The sequence below is a fragment of the Oncorhynchus mykiss genome, chromosome 18 (genome assembly GCF_013265735.2).
Source record: "Oncorhynchus mykiss isolate Arlee chromosome 18, USDA_OmykA_1.1, whole genome shotgun sequence".
Classification (NCBI taxonomy): Eukaryota; Metazoa; Chordata; class Actinopteri; order Salmoniformes; family Salmonidae; genus Oncorhynchus; species Oncorhynchus mykiss.
Window position 1 is genome coordinate 66727066 of NC_048582.1, and position 16214 is coordinate 66743279.

General features: G+C 45.9%; 1 protein-coding gene across 6 annotated transcripts in view; it reads left to right on the forward strand.

The window, feature by feature from the left end:
* atat1 (alpha tubulin acetyltransferase 1) overlaps positions 1-16214 on the forward strand; it is a 31266-nt gene that overhangs the window by 12917 nt on the left and 2135 nt on the right. For 4 of the 6 annotated variants that reach the window (XM_036953573.1, XM_036953575.1, XM_036953578.1 and 1 more), the window contains exons 8-9: positions 9110-9184; positions 11609-11828. In XM_036953573.1, coding sequence (XP_036809468.1) covers positions 9110-9184; positions 11609-11828 — 295 coding nt within the window. The remainder of the gene's footprint in view (positions 1-9109; positions 9185-11608; positions 11829-16214) is intronic. The other 2 variants (XM_036953574.1, XM_036953577.1) reach the window with 1 other exon arrangement.

Below are 16214 nucleotides of genomic sequence, written 5' to 3' on the forward strand. Positions count from 1 at the left end.
ACAGTGTTTTAACAATGTACAAATGGTTAAAGGACACAAGATAAAATAAATAAGCATAAATATGGGTTGTATTTACAATGGTGTGTGTTCTTCACTGGTTGCCCTTTTCTCGTGGCAACAGGTCACAAATCTTGCTGCTGTGATGGCACACTGTGGAATTTCACCCAGTAGATATGGGAGTTTTTCAAATTTGGATTTGTTTTCGAATTCTTTGTGGATCTGTGTAATCTGAGGGAAATATGTCTCTCTAATATGGTCATACATTGGGCAGGAGGTTAGGAAGTGCAGCTCAGTTTCCACCTCATTTTGTGGGCAGTGAGCACATAGCCTGTCTTCTCTTGAGAGCCATGTCTGCCTACGGCGGCCTTTCTCAATAGCAAGGCTATGCTCACTGAGTCTGTACATAGTCAAAGCTTTCCTTAATTTTGGGTCAGTCACAGTGGTCAGGTATTCTGCCGCTGTGTACTCTCTGTTTAGGGCCAAATAGCATTCTAGTTTGCTCTGTTTTTTTGTTAATTCTTTCCAATGTGTCAAGTAATTATCTTTTTGTTTTCTCATGATTTGGTTGGGTCTAATTGTGCTGTTGTCCTGGGGCTCTGTAGGGTGTGTTTGTGTTTGTGAACAGAGCCCCAGGACCAGCTTGCTTAGGGGACTCTTCTCCAGGTTCATCTCTCTGTAGGTGATGGCTTTGTTATGGAAGGTTTGTGAATCACTTCCTTTTAGGTGGTTGTAGAATTTAACGGCTCTTTTCTGGATTTTGATAATTAGTGGGTATCGGCCTAATTCTGCTCTGCATGCATTATTTGGTGTTCTACGTTGTACACGGAGGATATTTTTGCAGAATTCTGCGTGCAGAGTCTCAATTTGGTGTTTGTCCCATTTTGTGAAGTCTTGGTTGGTGAGCGGACCCCAGACCTCACAACCATAAAGGGCAATGGGCTCTATGACTGATTCAAGTATTTTTAGCCAAATCCTAATTGGTATGTTGAAATTTATGTTTCTTTTGATGGCATAGAATGCCCTTCTTGCCTTGTCTCTCAGATCGTTCACAGCTTTGTGGAAGTTACCTGTGGCGCTGATGTTTAGGCCAAGGTATGTATAGTTTTTTGTGTGCTCTAGGGCAACAGTGTCTAGATTGAATTTGTATTTGTGGTCCTGGTGACTGGACCTTTTTTGGAACACCATTATTTTGGTCTTACTGAGATTTACTGTCAGGGCCCAGGTCTGACAGAATCTGTGCATAAGATCTAGGTGCTGCTGTAGGCCCTCCTTGGTTGGTGACAGAAGCACCAGATCATCGGCAAACAGCAGACATTTGACTTCGGATTCTAGCAGGGGGAGGCCGGGTGCTGCAGACTTTTCTAGTGCCCGCGCCAATTCGTTGATATATATGTTGAAGAGGGTGGGGCTTAAACTGCATCCCTGTCTAACCCCACGACCCTGTGTGAAGAAATGTGTGTGTTTTTTGCCAATTTTAACCGCACACTTGTTGTTTGTGTACATGGATTTTATAATGTCGTATGTTTTACCCCCAACACCACTTTCCATCAGTTTGTATAGCAGACCCTCATGCCAGATTGAGTCGAAGGCTTTTTTGAAATCAACAAAGCATGAGAAGACTTTGCCTTTGTTTTGGTTTGTTTGGTTGTCAATTAGGGTGTGCAGGGTGAATACATGGTCTGTTGTACGGTAATTTGGTAAAAAGCCAATTTGACATTTGCTCAGTACATTGTTTTCATTGAGGAAATGTACGAGTCTGCTGTTAATAATAATGCAGAGGATTTTCCCAAGGTTACTGTTGACACATATTCCACGGTAGTTATTGGGGTCAAATTTGTCTCCACTTTTGTGGATTGGGGTGATCAGTCCTTGGTTCCAAATATTGGGGAAGATGCCAGAGCTAAGTATGATGTTAAAGAGTTTTAGTATAGCCAATTGGAATTTGTTGTCTGTATATTTGATCATTTCATTGAGGATACCATCAACACCACAGGCCTTTTTGGGTTGGAGGGTTTTTATTTTGTCCTGTAACTCATTCAATGTAATTGGATAATCCAGTGGGTTCTGGTAGTCTTTAATAGATGATTCTAAGATCTGTATTTGATCATGTATATGTTTTTGCTCTTTATTCTTTGTTATAGAGCCAAAAAGATTGGAGAAGTGGTTTACCCATACATCTCCATTTTGGATAGATAATTCTTCTTGTTGTTGTTTGTTTAGTGTTTTCCAATTTTCCCAGAAGTGGTTAGAGTCTATGGATTCTTCAATTGCATTGAGCTGATTTCTGACATGCTGTTCCTTCTTTTTCCGTAGTGTATTTCTGTATTGTTTTAGTGATTCACCATAGTGAAGGCGTAGACTCAGGTTTTCCGGGTCTCTATGTTTTTGGTTGGACAGGTTTCTCAATTTCTTTCTTAGATTTTTGCATTCTTCATCAAACCATTTGTCATTATTGTTAATTTTCTTCGGTTTTCTATTTGAGATTTTTAGATTTGATAGGGAAGCTGAGAGGTCAAATATACTGTTAAGATTTTCTACTGCCAAGTTTACACCTTCACTATTACAGCGGAACGTTTTACCCAGGAAATTGTCTAAAAGGGATTGAATTTGTTGTTGCCTAATTGTTTTTTGGTAGGTTTCCAAACTGCATTCCTTCCATCTATAGCATTTCTTAATGTTACTCAGTTCCTTTGGCTTTGATGCCTCATGATTGATTATTGCTCTGTTTAAGTAGACTGTGATTTTGCTGTGGTCTGATAGGGGTGTCAGTGGGCTGACTGTGAACGCTCTGAGAGACTCTGGGTTGAGGTCGGTGATAAAGTAGTCTACAGTACTACTGCCAAGAGATGAGCTATAGGTGTACCTACCATAGGAGTCCCCTCGAAGCCTACCGTTGACTATGTACATACCCAGCGTGCGACAGAGCTGCAGGAGTTGTGACCCGTTTTTGTTGGTTATGTTGTCATAGTTGTGCCTAGGGGGGCATATGTGGGAGGGAATGCTGTCACCTCCAGGCAGGTGTTTGTCCCCCTGTGTGCTTAGGGTGTCAGGTTCTTGTCCGGTTCTGGCATTTAGGTCGCCACAGACTAGTACATGTCCCTGGGCCTGGAAATGATTGATTTCCCCCTCCAGGATGGAGAAGCTGTCTTCATTAAAATATGGGGATTCTAGTGGGGGGATATAGGTAGCACACAGGAGGACATTTTTCTCTGTTAGGATAATTTCCTTTTGAATTTCTAGCCAAATGTAAAATGTTCCTGTTTTGATTAATTTAATGGAGTGAGTTAGGTCTGCTCTATACCAAATTAGCATACCCCCTGAGTCCCTTCCCTGTTTCACACCTGGTAGTTTGGTGGATGGGACTACCAGCTCTCTGTAACCTAGAGGGCAACCAGTGGGTCCGTCTCCTCTATACCAGGTTTCTTGCAGGATGACAATGTCTGTATTACCGATTTCTTTGGTGAAGTCCGGGTTTCTGCTCTTTAGGCCAAAGGCAGATGACCTCAGGCCTTGGATATTCCATGATAATATAGTGAAGGCTTTTTGTTCCATAGAGTGTCCAATGTTGTTGGTCGTGGTTTGGCCTCAGGCCAGTAAGTGTGAGCAGAGCCTGCTGAGCATCTGGTACATGCCATTGGCTTCGGCGAGTGTGAGAGTGGGGGTTGGGACTGTTTGCCCGCTCACTACCTGGGCGTATGTGTGGCTTCCATGTTGAGGCCCTCTTTGCGGGGGTGGGGTGCATGGGGTGGGCAGGAGTGGCATAGGTCTGACCTGGGTGGGCCTAAATGGGGTGTGGGCATGGTTGACGTGGGGGGGTGTTGATTGGTTGGGGTGGGGGTGTGGATGTGTCTGGGTGTACTGTGGTCTGGATGTAATTCCTCTTGGCGTGGGTCCTCTATGTGTAGGTCCAGGGGGGGGTCCTGCAGATCTGGGAGGGTGTCTCGCTGGTCTGGATGGGGTGTCTATTGATCTGTTGCTCCTGTGTGAAGTGTTGGGGATACGTTTGAGAGCGATGTCCTTTAGAGTTCGGGCAAAGGTGGGCACTGCTGCCTTGTAGAGGTGGACCTGGTCATAGAGGCTGTTCAAGTCCAGGGTGGAGTGGTGGGCCAGGAAAACGTTTGGTTTTGAGGCACAGTCACGGGAAATACTTGCATTTACCCGCTGTATTGTGGCAGGGTGGAAGTCTTTTCGTGGTAGCAGGGTGGAGATAACCACTTGTGCGTTGGGGAAAGTAGAAGAAGCCTTTTCAATCACTCTCTTCAGTGCTGTGGCCACTCTTTCCTGCAGTGCTCTCAGGTCGTTTGTGCCTGTGTGTATTATTATGTGGCTGGGTGAGCCTAGTTTGGCCTCAGACAGAAGGTCGAGGGCACGCTGGGTGTTTGGACACCAGAGTTTAGACACACTGTGTTTGGGAAAAAGTTTTTTTTCTTCTATATATTTCCCATTTGAGTCCATAAGTAGTACAATCTGTGTCTTGTGTTTGTCCTCAGTGGGTGTGGGGGGGTTGTCAAAAGGGCTATCAGGGTGGCTGACAGGGGGGGTGCTCAGAGGGGGTGAGAGCCTCTGGGCTTGGGGTTCTTCCTCTCTCTCTGTCTCTCTCTCTATCTCTCTCTCTCTCTCTCTCTGTCTCTCTCTTGCTCTCTCTGTCTCTCTCTTGCTCTCTCTCTCCGTCTCTCTCTCTCTCTCCCTCTGTCTCTCTCTATGTCTCTCTCTCTATCTCTCTCTCTCTCTGTCTCTCTCTCTCCCTCTGTCTCTCTCTGTCTCTCTCTTGCTCTCTCTGTCTCTCTCTCTCCCTGTGTCTCTCTCTGTCTCTCTCTTGCTCTCTCTCTCTCTGTCTCTCTCTCTCTCTGTCTCTCCCTCTCTCTCTGTCTCTCCCTCTCTCTCTCTCTCTCTCTCTCTCTCTCTGTCTCTCTCTCCCTCTGTCTCTCTCTCTCTCTCTCTCTCTCTGTCTCTCTGTCTCTCTCTCTCTCTCTCTCTCTCTCTCCTGTTTTCCTGTTTCTCCTGTCTCTCTCTCTGTCTGTGTGTGTGTGTGCTTGCTCTTCTGTATCACTACCCTGCTTCTCTCCCAGCTGGGTCCATTATATGACACAATGTATCTGACAGATATACTGTAGATATGTGATATACTGGAGCAAGCCCTCCCAGGTACCAGGCTGCTATGGTTACCCTGAGATCAGATAGACACACTACCCCTAACAATGTCCCTGGCTTCCTTCCCACCACGGATAATAATAGACCTGTTTGTAGTCCCACCCACTACCAGAGCCATTTACACACATACAGTGCCTTGCAAAAGTGTTCACCCCCCTGGCATTTTTCCTATTTTGTTGCATTACAACCTGCAAATTAAATGGATTTTTATTTGGATTTAATGTAATGGACATACACAAAATAGTCCAAATTGGTGAAGTGAAAAAATAAAAAAAAACTGAAAAGTGGTGTGTGCATACAGTATGTATTCACCCCCTTTGCTATGAAGCCCCTAAATAAGATCTGGTGCAACCAAATACCTTCAGAAGTCACATAATTAGTTAAATAAAGTACACCTGTGTGCAATCTAAGTGTCACATGATCTGTTTGGATGGATGGCTCTACCTGTTTGTATCGATGGCTCTACCTGTTTGTATCGATGGCTCTACCTGTTTGTATAGATGGTTCTACCTGTTTGTATAGATGGCTCTACCTGTTTGGATGGATGGCTCTACCTGTTTGTATCGATGGCTCTACCTGTTTGTATCGATGGCTCTACCTGTTTGTATCGATGGCTCTACCTGTTTGTATCGATGGCTCTACCTGTTTGTATCGATGGCTCTACCTGTTTGTATCGATGGCTCTACCTGTTTGTATAGATGGTTCTACCTGTTTGTATAGATGGCTCTACCTGTTTGTATAGATGGCTCTACCTGTTTGGATGGATGGCTTTACCTGTTTGGATGGATGGCTCTACCTGTTTGGATGGATGGCTTTACCTGTTTGTATAGATGGCTCTACCTGTTTGGATGGATGGCTCTACCTGTTTGTATCGATGGCTCTACCTGTTTGTATAGATGGCTCTACCTGTTTGGATGGATGGCTCTACCTGTTTGTATAGATGGCTCTACCTGTTTGTATAGATGGTTCTACCTGTTTGTATAGATGGCTCTACCTGTTTGTATAGATGGCTCTACCTGTTTGGATGTATGGCTCTACCTGTTTGTATCGATGGCTCTACCTGTTTGGATGGATGGCTCTACCTGTTTGTATCGATGGCTCTACCTGTTTGGATGGATGGCTCTACCTGTTTGGATGGATGGCTCTACCTGTTTGTATCGATGGCTCTACCTGTTTGAATGGATGGCTCTACCTGTTTGTATCGATGGCTCTACCTGTTTGGATGGATGGCTCTACCTGTTTGTATCGATGGCTCTACCTGTTTGTATCGATGGCTCTACCTGTTTGTATAGATGGCTCTACCTGTTTGTATAGATGGCTCTACCTGTTTGTATAGATGGCTTTACCTGTTTGTATCGATGGCTTTACCTGTTGGTATGGATGGCTTTACCTGTTTGGATGGATGGCTCTACCTGTTTGTATCGATGGCTCTACCTGTTTGTATCGATGGCTTTACCTGTTTGGATGGATGGCTCTACCTGTTTGGATGGATGGCTCTACCTGTTTGTATCGATGGCTCTACCTGTTTGTATCGATGGCTTTACCTGTTTGGATGGATGGCTCTACCTGTTTGTATAGATGGCTCTACCTGTTTGGATGGATGGCTCTACCTGTTTGTATAGATGGCTCTACCTGTTTGTATAGATGGCTCTACCTGTTTGGATGGATGGCTCTACCTGTTTGGATGGATGGCTCTACCTGTTTGGATGGATGGCTTTACCTGTTTGGATGGATGGCTCTACCTGTTTGTATAGATGGCTCTACCTGTTTGGATGGATGGCTCTACCTGTTTGGATGGATGGCTCTACCTGTTTGTATAGATGGCTCTACCTGTTTGTATAGATGGCTCTACCTGTTTGGATGGATGGCTCTACCTGTTTGGATGGATGGCTTTACCTGTTTGGATGGATGGCTCTACCTGTTTGTATCGATGGCTCTACCCACTAACGTTCAATGTCTGCCATGTCTTTATAGAGGCAAGTTACATTCACCTCACTCCACTTTAATGTTCTTGGACAAAGGCATTTTCTCAGGATCACATGACATCTACGTATAGTGTATGTGCAGTACGTTGTGTATATGCAGTACATAGTGTATGTGCAGTACATAGTGTATGTGCAGTACATAGTGTATGTGCAGTACGTTGTGTATGTGCAGTACATAGTGTATATGCAGTACATAGTGTATGTGCAGTACATAGTGTATGTGCAGTACGTTGTGTATGTGCAGTACATAGTGTATGTGCAGTACATAGTGTATGTGCAGTACATAGTGTATGTGCAGTGCATAGTGTATGTGCAGTACATAGTGTATGTGCAGTACATAGTGTATGTGCAGTACATAGTGTATGTGCAGTACGTTGTGTATATGCAGTACATAGTGTATGTGCAGTACATAGTGTATGTGCAGTACGTTGTGTATATGCAGTACATAGTGTATATGCAGTACATAGTGTATGTGCAGTACATAGTGTATGTGCAGTACGTTGTGTATATGCAGTACATAGTGTATATGCAGTACATAGTGTATGTGCAGTACATAGTGTATGTGCAGTACGTTGTGTATATGCAGTACATAGTGTATATGCAGTACATAGTGTATGTGCAGTACATAGTGTATGTGCAGTACGTTGTGTATATGCAGTACATAGTGTATGTGCAGTACATAGTGTATGTGCAGTACATAGTGTATGTGCAGTACATAGTGTATGTGCAGTACGTTGTGTATGTGCAGTACATAGTGTATGTGCAGTACGTTGTGTATGTGCAGTACATAGTGTATGTGCAGTACGTTGTGTATGTGCAGTACATAGTGTATGTGCAGTACATAGTGTATATGCAGTACATAGTGTATGTGCAGTACATAGTGTATGTGCAGTACGTTGTGTATGTGCAGTACATAGTGTATGTGCAGTACATAGTGTATGTGCAGTACGTTGTGTATGTGCAGTACATAGTGTATGTGCAGTACATAGTGTATATGCAGTACATAGTGTATGTGCAGTACGTTGTGTATGTGCAGTACATAGTGTATGTGCAGTACATAGTGTATATGCAGTACATAGTGTATGTGCAGTACATAGTGTATGTGCAGTACGTTGTGTATGTGCAGTACATAGTGTATGTGCAGTACATAGTGTATATGCAGTACATAGTGTATGTGCAGTACGTTGTGTATGTGCAGTACATAGTGTATGTGCAGTACATAGTGTATGTGCAGTACATAGTGTATATGCAGTACATAGTGTATGTGCAGTACATAGTGTATGTGCAGTACATAGTGTATGTGCAGTACGTTGCAGTGTTTGTTTGTATGAAGGTAAGACGGCATGTTTAGGTCCTCTAACATTGTACCCAGGCCTGCCATAGGGTTGCCATAGGCCTGCCGTAGTGTTGCCATAGGGTTGCCATAGGGTTGCCATAGGGTTGCCATAGGCCTGCCATAGGGTTGCCATAGGCCTGCCATAGGCCTGCCGTAGTGTTGCCATAGGGTTGCCATAGGCCTGCCATTGGGTTGCCATATACCTGTCGTAGGGTTGACATAGGCCTGCCGTAGTGTTGCCATAGGGTTGCCATAGGCCTGCCATAGGGCTGCCATAGGCCTGCCATTGGGTTGCCATATACCAGTTGACATAGGCCTGCCATAGGGTTGACATAGGCCTGCCATAGGGTTGACATAGGCCTGCCATAGGGTTGACATAGGCCTGCCATAGGGTTGACATAGGCCTGCCATAGGGTTGACATAGGCTTGCCATAGGGTTGACATAGGCCTGCCATAGGGTTGACATAGGCCTGCCATAGGGTTGCCGTAGGCCTGCCATAGGGTTGACATAGGCCTGCCATAGGGTTGACATAGGCCTACCATAGGGTTGCCGTAGGCCTGCCATAGGGTTACCGTAGGCCTGCCATAGGGTTGACATAATGTTTTCCCCCCTTGCTGACTGTATCCTCTTCCACAGCGGCCCAGTGGAGAAAGGTTCCCCCCAAAAAGCTGGACGGAGAGATCAAGCCCTACTCACTAACACAGAGGGGGGGTGAGCCACCGTTTAAACTTGGACAGAACACGTGGAGGATAACTCCTAATGGGCCAGTTTCCCGGACCCAGATTAAGGCTAGTCCTGGATTAAACTCGTTTAATGGAGATTCTTATTCCAGGACTAGGTTTAATCTGGGTCCGGGAAACCAGCCCAGTACAGCTGTAAAACGTCAGATTTACACCATTTAGTTGTACTAGAAAACCCAGTCAAGACATTGATATGACAGCTTGATGACGATACAGTATATTTTCCCTGGGACTAAACATAGTTAATTGTAGGGATATTTCCCCACTTCATTGTAAACAGAGTGCTGTAGGACAGTTGTCATTTGGCTGAATTTGTGTGGCCTCTATGACAGGCGTTTATATTCTGCCTCGTTACTGTAGGTCAGTTTAGTCTGAGAGACCCTGAGCCATTCACTGGGATAAGCATTCAGGAGCAGCTTGGTGAACATTAGGACGTTGAAAAACGTAACACAGATCCTCTGTGTCCAGTCTAGTAACATAGAACCTCTGTGTCCAGTCTAGTAACATAGAACCTCTGTGTCCAGTCTAGTAACATAGAACCTCTGTGTCCAGTCTAGTAACATAGAACCTCTGTGTCCAGTCTAGTAACATAGAACCTCTGTGTCCAGTCTAGTAACATAGAACCTCTGTGTCCAGTCTAGAAACATAGAACCTCTGTGTCCAGTCTAGTAACATAGATCCTCTGTGTCCAGTCTAGTAACATAGAACCTCTGTGTCCAGTCTAGTAACATAGATCCTCTGTGTCCAGTCTAGTAACATAGAACCTCTGTGTCCAGTCTAGTAACATAGATCCTCTGTGTCCAGTCTAGTAACATAGAACCTCTGTGTCCAGTCTAGTAACATAGATCCTCTGTGTCCAGTCTAGTAACATAGAACCTCTGTGTCCAGTCTAGTAACATAGAACCTCTGTGTCCAGTCTAGTAACATAGATCCTCTGTGTCCAGTCTAGTAACATAGAACCTCTGTGTCCAGTCTAGTAACATAGAACCTCTGTGTCCAGTCTAGTAACATAGAACCTCTGTGTCCAGTCTAGTAACATAGAACCTCTGTGTCCAGTCTAGTAACATAGAACCTCTGTGTCCAGTCTAGTAACATAGAACCTCTGTGTCCAGTCTAGTAACATAGAACCTCTGTGTCCAGTCTAGTAACATAGAACCTCTGTGTCCAGTCTAGTAACACAGATCCTCTGTGTCCAGTCTAGTAACATAGAACCTCTGTGTCCAGTCTAGTAACATAGAACCTCTGTGTCCAGTCTAGTAACATAGAACCTCTGTGTCCAGTCTAGTAACATAGATCCTCTGTGTCCAGTCTAGTAACATAGATCCTCTGTGTCCAGTCTAGTAACATAGAACCTCTGTGTCCAGTCTAGTAACATAGATCCTCTGTGTCCAGTCTAGTAACATAGAACCTCTGTGTCCAGTCTAGTAACATAGATCCTCTGTGTCCAGTCTAGTAACATAGATCCTCTGTGTCCAGTCTAGTAACATAGAACCTCTGTGTCCAGTCTAGTAACATAGAACCTCTGTGTCCAGTCTAGTAACATAGAACCTCTGTGTCCAGTCTAGTAACATAGAACCTCTGTGTCCAGTCTAGTAACATAGAACCTCTGTGTCCAGTCTAGTAACATAGAACCTCTGTGTCCAGTCTAGTAACATAGAACCTCTGTGTCCAGTCTAGTCTCAGTGCAGTTGCTTGATTCATCTCCTTGTGTCAATCTAGTTTTGAGTTTATGTCCACTTCATCAATACTTAAAAAATACCTCTGTTAGTGCAGTGATCATGCACTATTAAATCAGCCTTTATTAGATTCTGAGTAATACAGTGATACTCTATTTGACAGTCATCTCTATGTCTCCCCCTCTACCCTCCTCTCCCTCATGGTATTGTCTCCCCCTCTCCTCTCCCTCATGGTATTGTCTCCCCCCTCCCTCATGGTATTGTCTCTCCTCTCCCTCATGGTATTGTCTCCCCCCTCCCTCATGGTATTGTCTCTCCTCTCCCTCATGGTATTGTCTCCCCCTCTACCCTCCTCTCCCTCATGGTATTGTCTCCCCCTCTACCCTCCTCTCCCTCATGGTATTGTCTCCCCATCTCTCCTCTCCCTCATGGTATTGTCTCCCCCCTCTCCTCTCCCTCATGGTATTGTCTCCCCCCTCCCTCATGGTATTGTCTCCCCCCTCCCTCATGGTATTGTCTCTCCTCTTCCTCATGGTATTGTCTCTCCTCTCCCTCATGGTATTGTCTCCCCATCTCTCTTCTCCCTCATGGTATTATCTCTCCTCTCCCTCATGATATTGTCTCCTCCCTCTCCTCTCCCTCATGGTATTGTCTCCCCATCTCTCCTATCCCTCATGATATTGTCTCCTCTCCCTCATGGTATTGTCTCCCCCCTCCAGCTGTGCGAGAGGAGCAGAGGGCTCTCCCCTGGCCTTTGTGTTGCCCCGCGGCTCCTCCCTTCTCTCCTCCGTTGTCGGTATCCTCCCCGTGCTCCCCAAGCAGGGCCCGCCAGTGCCCCAACCCGGCCCTGGCCCCAGCATCTGCCCCTGGGGGCTACAGGGGCCCGGCCCCCAAACCCCCACTCATCGGCAGTCTCAACTACAGGGTAAAACACACCAGGTATGGTATTCCTGAAAAACTGTCAAAACTAAATGCCCAGGTTTTACAGGAGGGATCTCAGATGGAGTGATCCCTGACTCACATAATCAGGAGGGATCTCGGATGGAGTGATCCCTGACTCCCAGAATCAGGAGGGATCTCGGATGGAGTGATCCCTGACGCCCAGAATCAGGAGGGATCTCGGATGGAGTGATCCCTGACTCCCAGAATCAGTAGGGACTAAGTCATTTTGGAGGTTGTCAGCATTTTTTTTTACCCTAGGTACTTATACAACTTCACTCCACGCGAACTATCTAAACTAATCCAGTTTTGTGGGAGAGTGTGTACAGCACAGCATTAAATATGAGGGCCTGTCAGTATCTCTGCCAGGTTTGGAAGGCTTGGCCCGGGGGACACGGAGTTCTTCTCATTTAAGAGTATTGTTCATACAAAGAGGCAGCCTCAGGGCACCAAATGCCACACTATTCACTTTGGGAATAGGGTGCCATTTGGGAGTGTACACAGCTCCTGGGTAAAGTGCTTTCTCTCTGATTCCAAGTGTCCGTCTCTCTCTCTCTCTCTCTCTCTCTCTCTCTTGCTCCCCCCCACACCTAATTGTCCTGTGTGACCAGCACTGCTCTCTTTGTGACCTCTCTTTCTAAATACTGTTCTCTCTCTCTCTCTCTTCCATTCCTTCTCTACTGTCTGTGTACATTTGAAACCTCCACCCACCCCCTTTTTATCCAATTTGACCACAATCATCCAATCCTCCTCCTTCCTCACATCCATTTCAGTGAGCGTGTGGGTACCGGTCCAGTGAGCATGTGGGTACCGGTCCAGTGAGCGTGTGGGTACGGTCCAGTGAGCGTGTGGGTACCGGTCCAGTGAGCGTGTGGGTACCGGTCCAGTGAGCGTGTGGGTACCGGTCCAGTGAGCGTGTGGGTACCGGTCCAGTGAGCGTGTGGGTACGGTCCAGTGTGGGTACGGTCCAGTGAGCGTGTGGGTACGGTCCAGTGTGGGTACGGTCCAGTGAGCGTGTGGGTACCGGTCCAGTGAGCGTGTGGGTACGGTCCAGTGAGCGTGTGGGTACGGTCCAGTGTGGGTACGGTCCAGTGTGGGTACGGTCCAGTGAGCGTGTGGGTACCGGTCCAGTGAGCGCGTGGGTACCGGTCCAGTGAGCGTGTGGGTACCGGTCCAGTGAGTGTGTGGGTACCGGTCCAGTGAGCGTGTGGGTACCGGTCCAGTGAGTGTGTGGGTACGGTCCAGTGAGCGTGTGGGTACGGTCCAGTGAGCGTGTGGGTACGGTCCAGTGAGCGTGTGGGTACGGTCCAGTGAGCGTGTGGGTACGGTCCAGTGAGCGTGTGGGTACCGGTCCAGTGAGCGTGTGGGTACCGGTCCAGTGAGCGTGTGAGTACGGTCCAGTGAGCGTGTGGGTACCGGTCCAGTGAGTGTGTGGGTACCGGTCCAGTGAGCGTGTGGGTAAGGGTCCAGTGAGTGTGTGGGTACGGTCCAGTGAGCATGTGGGTACGGTCCAGTGAGCGTGTGGGTACGGTCCAGTGTGGGTACGGTCCAGTGAGCATGTGGGTACCGGTCCAGTGAGCGTTTGGGTACCGGTCCAGTGAGCGTGTGGGTACCGGTCCAGTGAGCATGTGGGTACCGGTCCAGTGAGCATGTGGGTACCGGTCCAGTGAGCGTGTGGGTACCGGTCCAGTGAGCATGTGGGTACCGGTCCAGTGAGCGTGTGGGTACCGGTCCAGTGAGCATGTGGGTACCGGTCCAGTGAGCGTGTGGGTACCGGTCCAGTGAGCGTGTGGGTACCGGTCCAGTGAGCGTGTGGGTACCGGTCCAGTGAGCGTGTGGGTAAGGGTCCAGTGAGCATGTGGGTACCGGTCCAGTGAGCATGTGGGTACCGGTCCAGTGAGCGTGTGGATACCGGTCCAGTGAGCGTGTGGGTACCGGTCCAGTGAGCGTGTGGGTACCGGTCCAGTGAGCGTGTGGGTACCGGTCCAGTGAGCGTGTGGGTACCGGTCCAGTGAGCGTGTGGGTACCGGTCCAGTGAGCGTGTGGGTACCGGTCCAGTGAGCGTGTGGGTACCGGTCCAGTGAGCGTGTGGGTAAGGGTCCAGTGAGCATGTGGGTACCGGTCCAGTGAGCATGTGGGTACCGGTCCAGTGAGCGTGTGGATACCGGTCCAGTGAGCGTGCCTCGTTTTGGCAGATGGTGAAGTCGTCTCAAAATGAAGTGACGTAGGTGAGGCACGTGTAGTAATGAATAAGATTCTGTTTTTTTCACATGCAAAAATTATTATTGTTTTTGATTTTATTTTATTTTTTCTAACATATATGTTATGGAAAATAGCTTTTGTATGTTTCTGGAAGATGCACCAAGCTACCTTGTTGACAACATGACCGAGCAGCGAGAGGTGTCTGTTCGATTGGAGAAGGGCGCTCCTCACTCACCGCTTTTGCCCGTTCTAGTCACAGGCCATAGACTGGTGCCCTTAATCAAACTCCCTCAATGGTGGGAACTTCCCCCGCGCCCCAATGTTTACATCCCATCCAAGGTTTAGGGATCTGTGATGGGAAGAACAAAACAGAACAAACATGGCTCTCTACGCCGGTTAGAGCTTGTTCAACCTTTCCTAGTGTGTGGGTACGGTCCAGTGTGGGTACGGTCCAGTGAGCGTGTGGGTACGGGCCAGTGAGCGTGTGGGTACGGTCCAGTGAGCGTGTGGGTGTTCAACCTTTCCTAGTGTGCTGGTCGTCCGATTCAGGGAATTTTTTATTAAGCTGCCTTTTACCTGACGTTTCCTAGAAGAAAGCATTAAAACGATCTCCAACAAAACTGGACAAGTTCCCTTGGTAACCCTGTTTAGAGCTTGTTTTAACCAATAGTTGTACCTTTTAACTACAATGTTATTTCATGGGTACTCTCGTTAAGTTAGAATGTTATTTCATAGGTACTCTCGTTAAGTTAGAATGTTATTTCATAGGTACTCTCGTTAAGTTAGAATGTTATTTCATAGGTAATCTCGTTAAGTTAGAATGTTATTTCATAGGTAATCTCGTTAAGTTAGACTGTTATTTCATAGGTAATCTCGTTAAGTTACAATGTTATTTCATAGGTACTCTCGTTAAGTTAGAATGTTATTTCATAGGTAATCTCGTTAAGTTAGAATGTTCTTTCGTAGGTACTCTCGTTAAGTTACAATGTTATTTCATAGGTAATCTCGTTAAGTTAGAATGTTATTTCATAGGTACTCTCGTTAAGTTAGAATGTTCTTTCGTAGGTACTCTCGTTAAGTTACAATGTTATTTCATAGGTAATCTCGTTAAGTGTATGAGGCCACTAAAATAATATTTGGATAACTTTTGGAGGCATATTCATTCATGTTTATTAACATGAAGTTCGCCAATAATGTTTAAAAAATAAAAAAAACTTTTCACTTTGTCATAACAGATTACTGCACCTGTACATTAATTTAGCCCAAACAACTACCTCTTTCCCTACTGTATTTATTTATTTATTTTGCTCCTTTGCACCCCATTATTTCTATCGCTACTTTGCAAATCTACCATTCCAGTGTTTTACTTGCTATATTGTATTTACTTTGCCACCATGGCCTTTTTGCCTTTACCTCCCTTATCTCACCTCATTTGCTCACATCGTATATAGACTTGTTTATACTGTATTATTGACTGTATGTTTGTTTTACTCCATGTGTACTAACTCTGTGTCGTTGTATGTGTCGCACTGCTTTGCTTTATCTTGGTCCAGGTCACAATTGTAAATGAGAACTTGTTCTCAACTTGCCTCCCTGGTTAAATAAAGGTGTTCTCAACTTGCCTACCTGGTTAAATAAAGGTGAAATAAAATAAATAAATAACAACATGACACATCAACAAGAAACAATGCTTAGAATTTGATAATGAGCCAGAGAAGGCTTTTTCATTAATAGGCCCCTACTTCAGTGGTTCTTAAACTTGGGGTTGGGACCCCATGTGGGTTCCCCTGAAATTTTAAATGGAGTCCCCTGAGAAAATCTGTCATCTTAGGAAAAACTTTGGTAACCCCTGCCCTACTTGTATAATTCTCACATTAGTCTTCGGGTCTTTCTGTTGGCGTTGCTTTCACTTCATATCACAATAATATGTTTGTTTTTTTGTTTTCAGTTATTGTTTGTACGATTTGTCAAGCATTCAGTTTTGCCATTGTTTGCTAATTCTGTTTTAATTAAGTGTTTCTCTTCTGTTGAATTCTCTTGCTGTTTCCTTTCGGTTGAATTCTCTTGCTGTTTCCTTTCTGTTGAATTCTCTTGCTGTTTACTTCACTTTTTTCCTTTTGCACACACTTGTCTTCTTGTCTTGTCTCCTCCTTCGCTCCCTATTCATGTTTCCCTCCCTCTTTC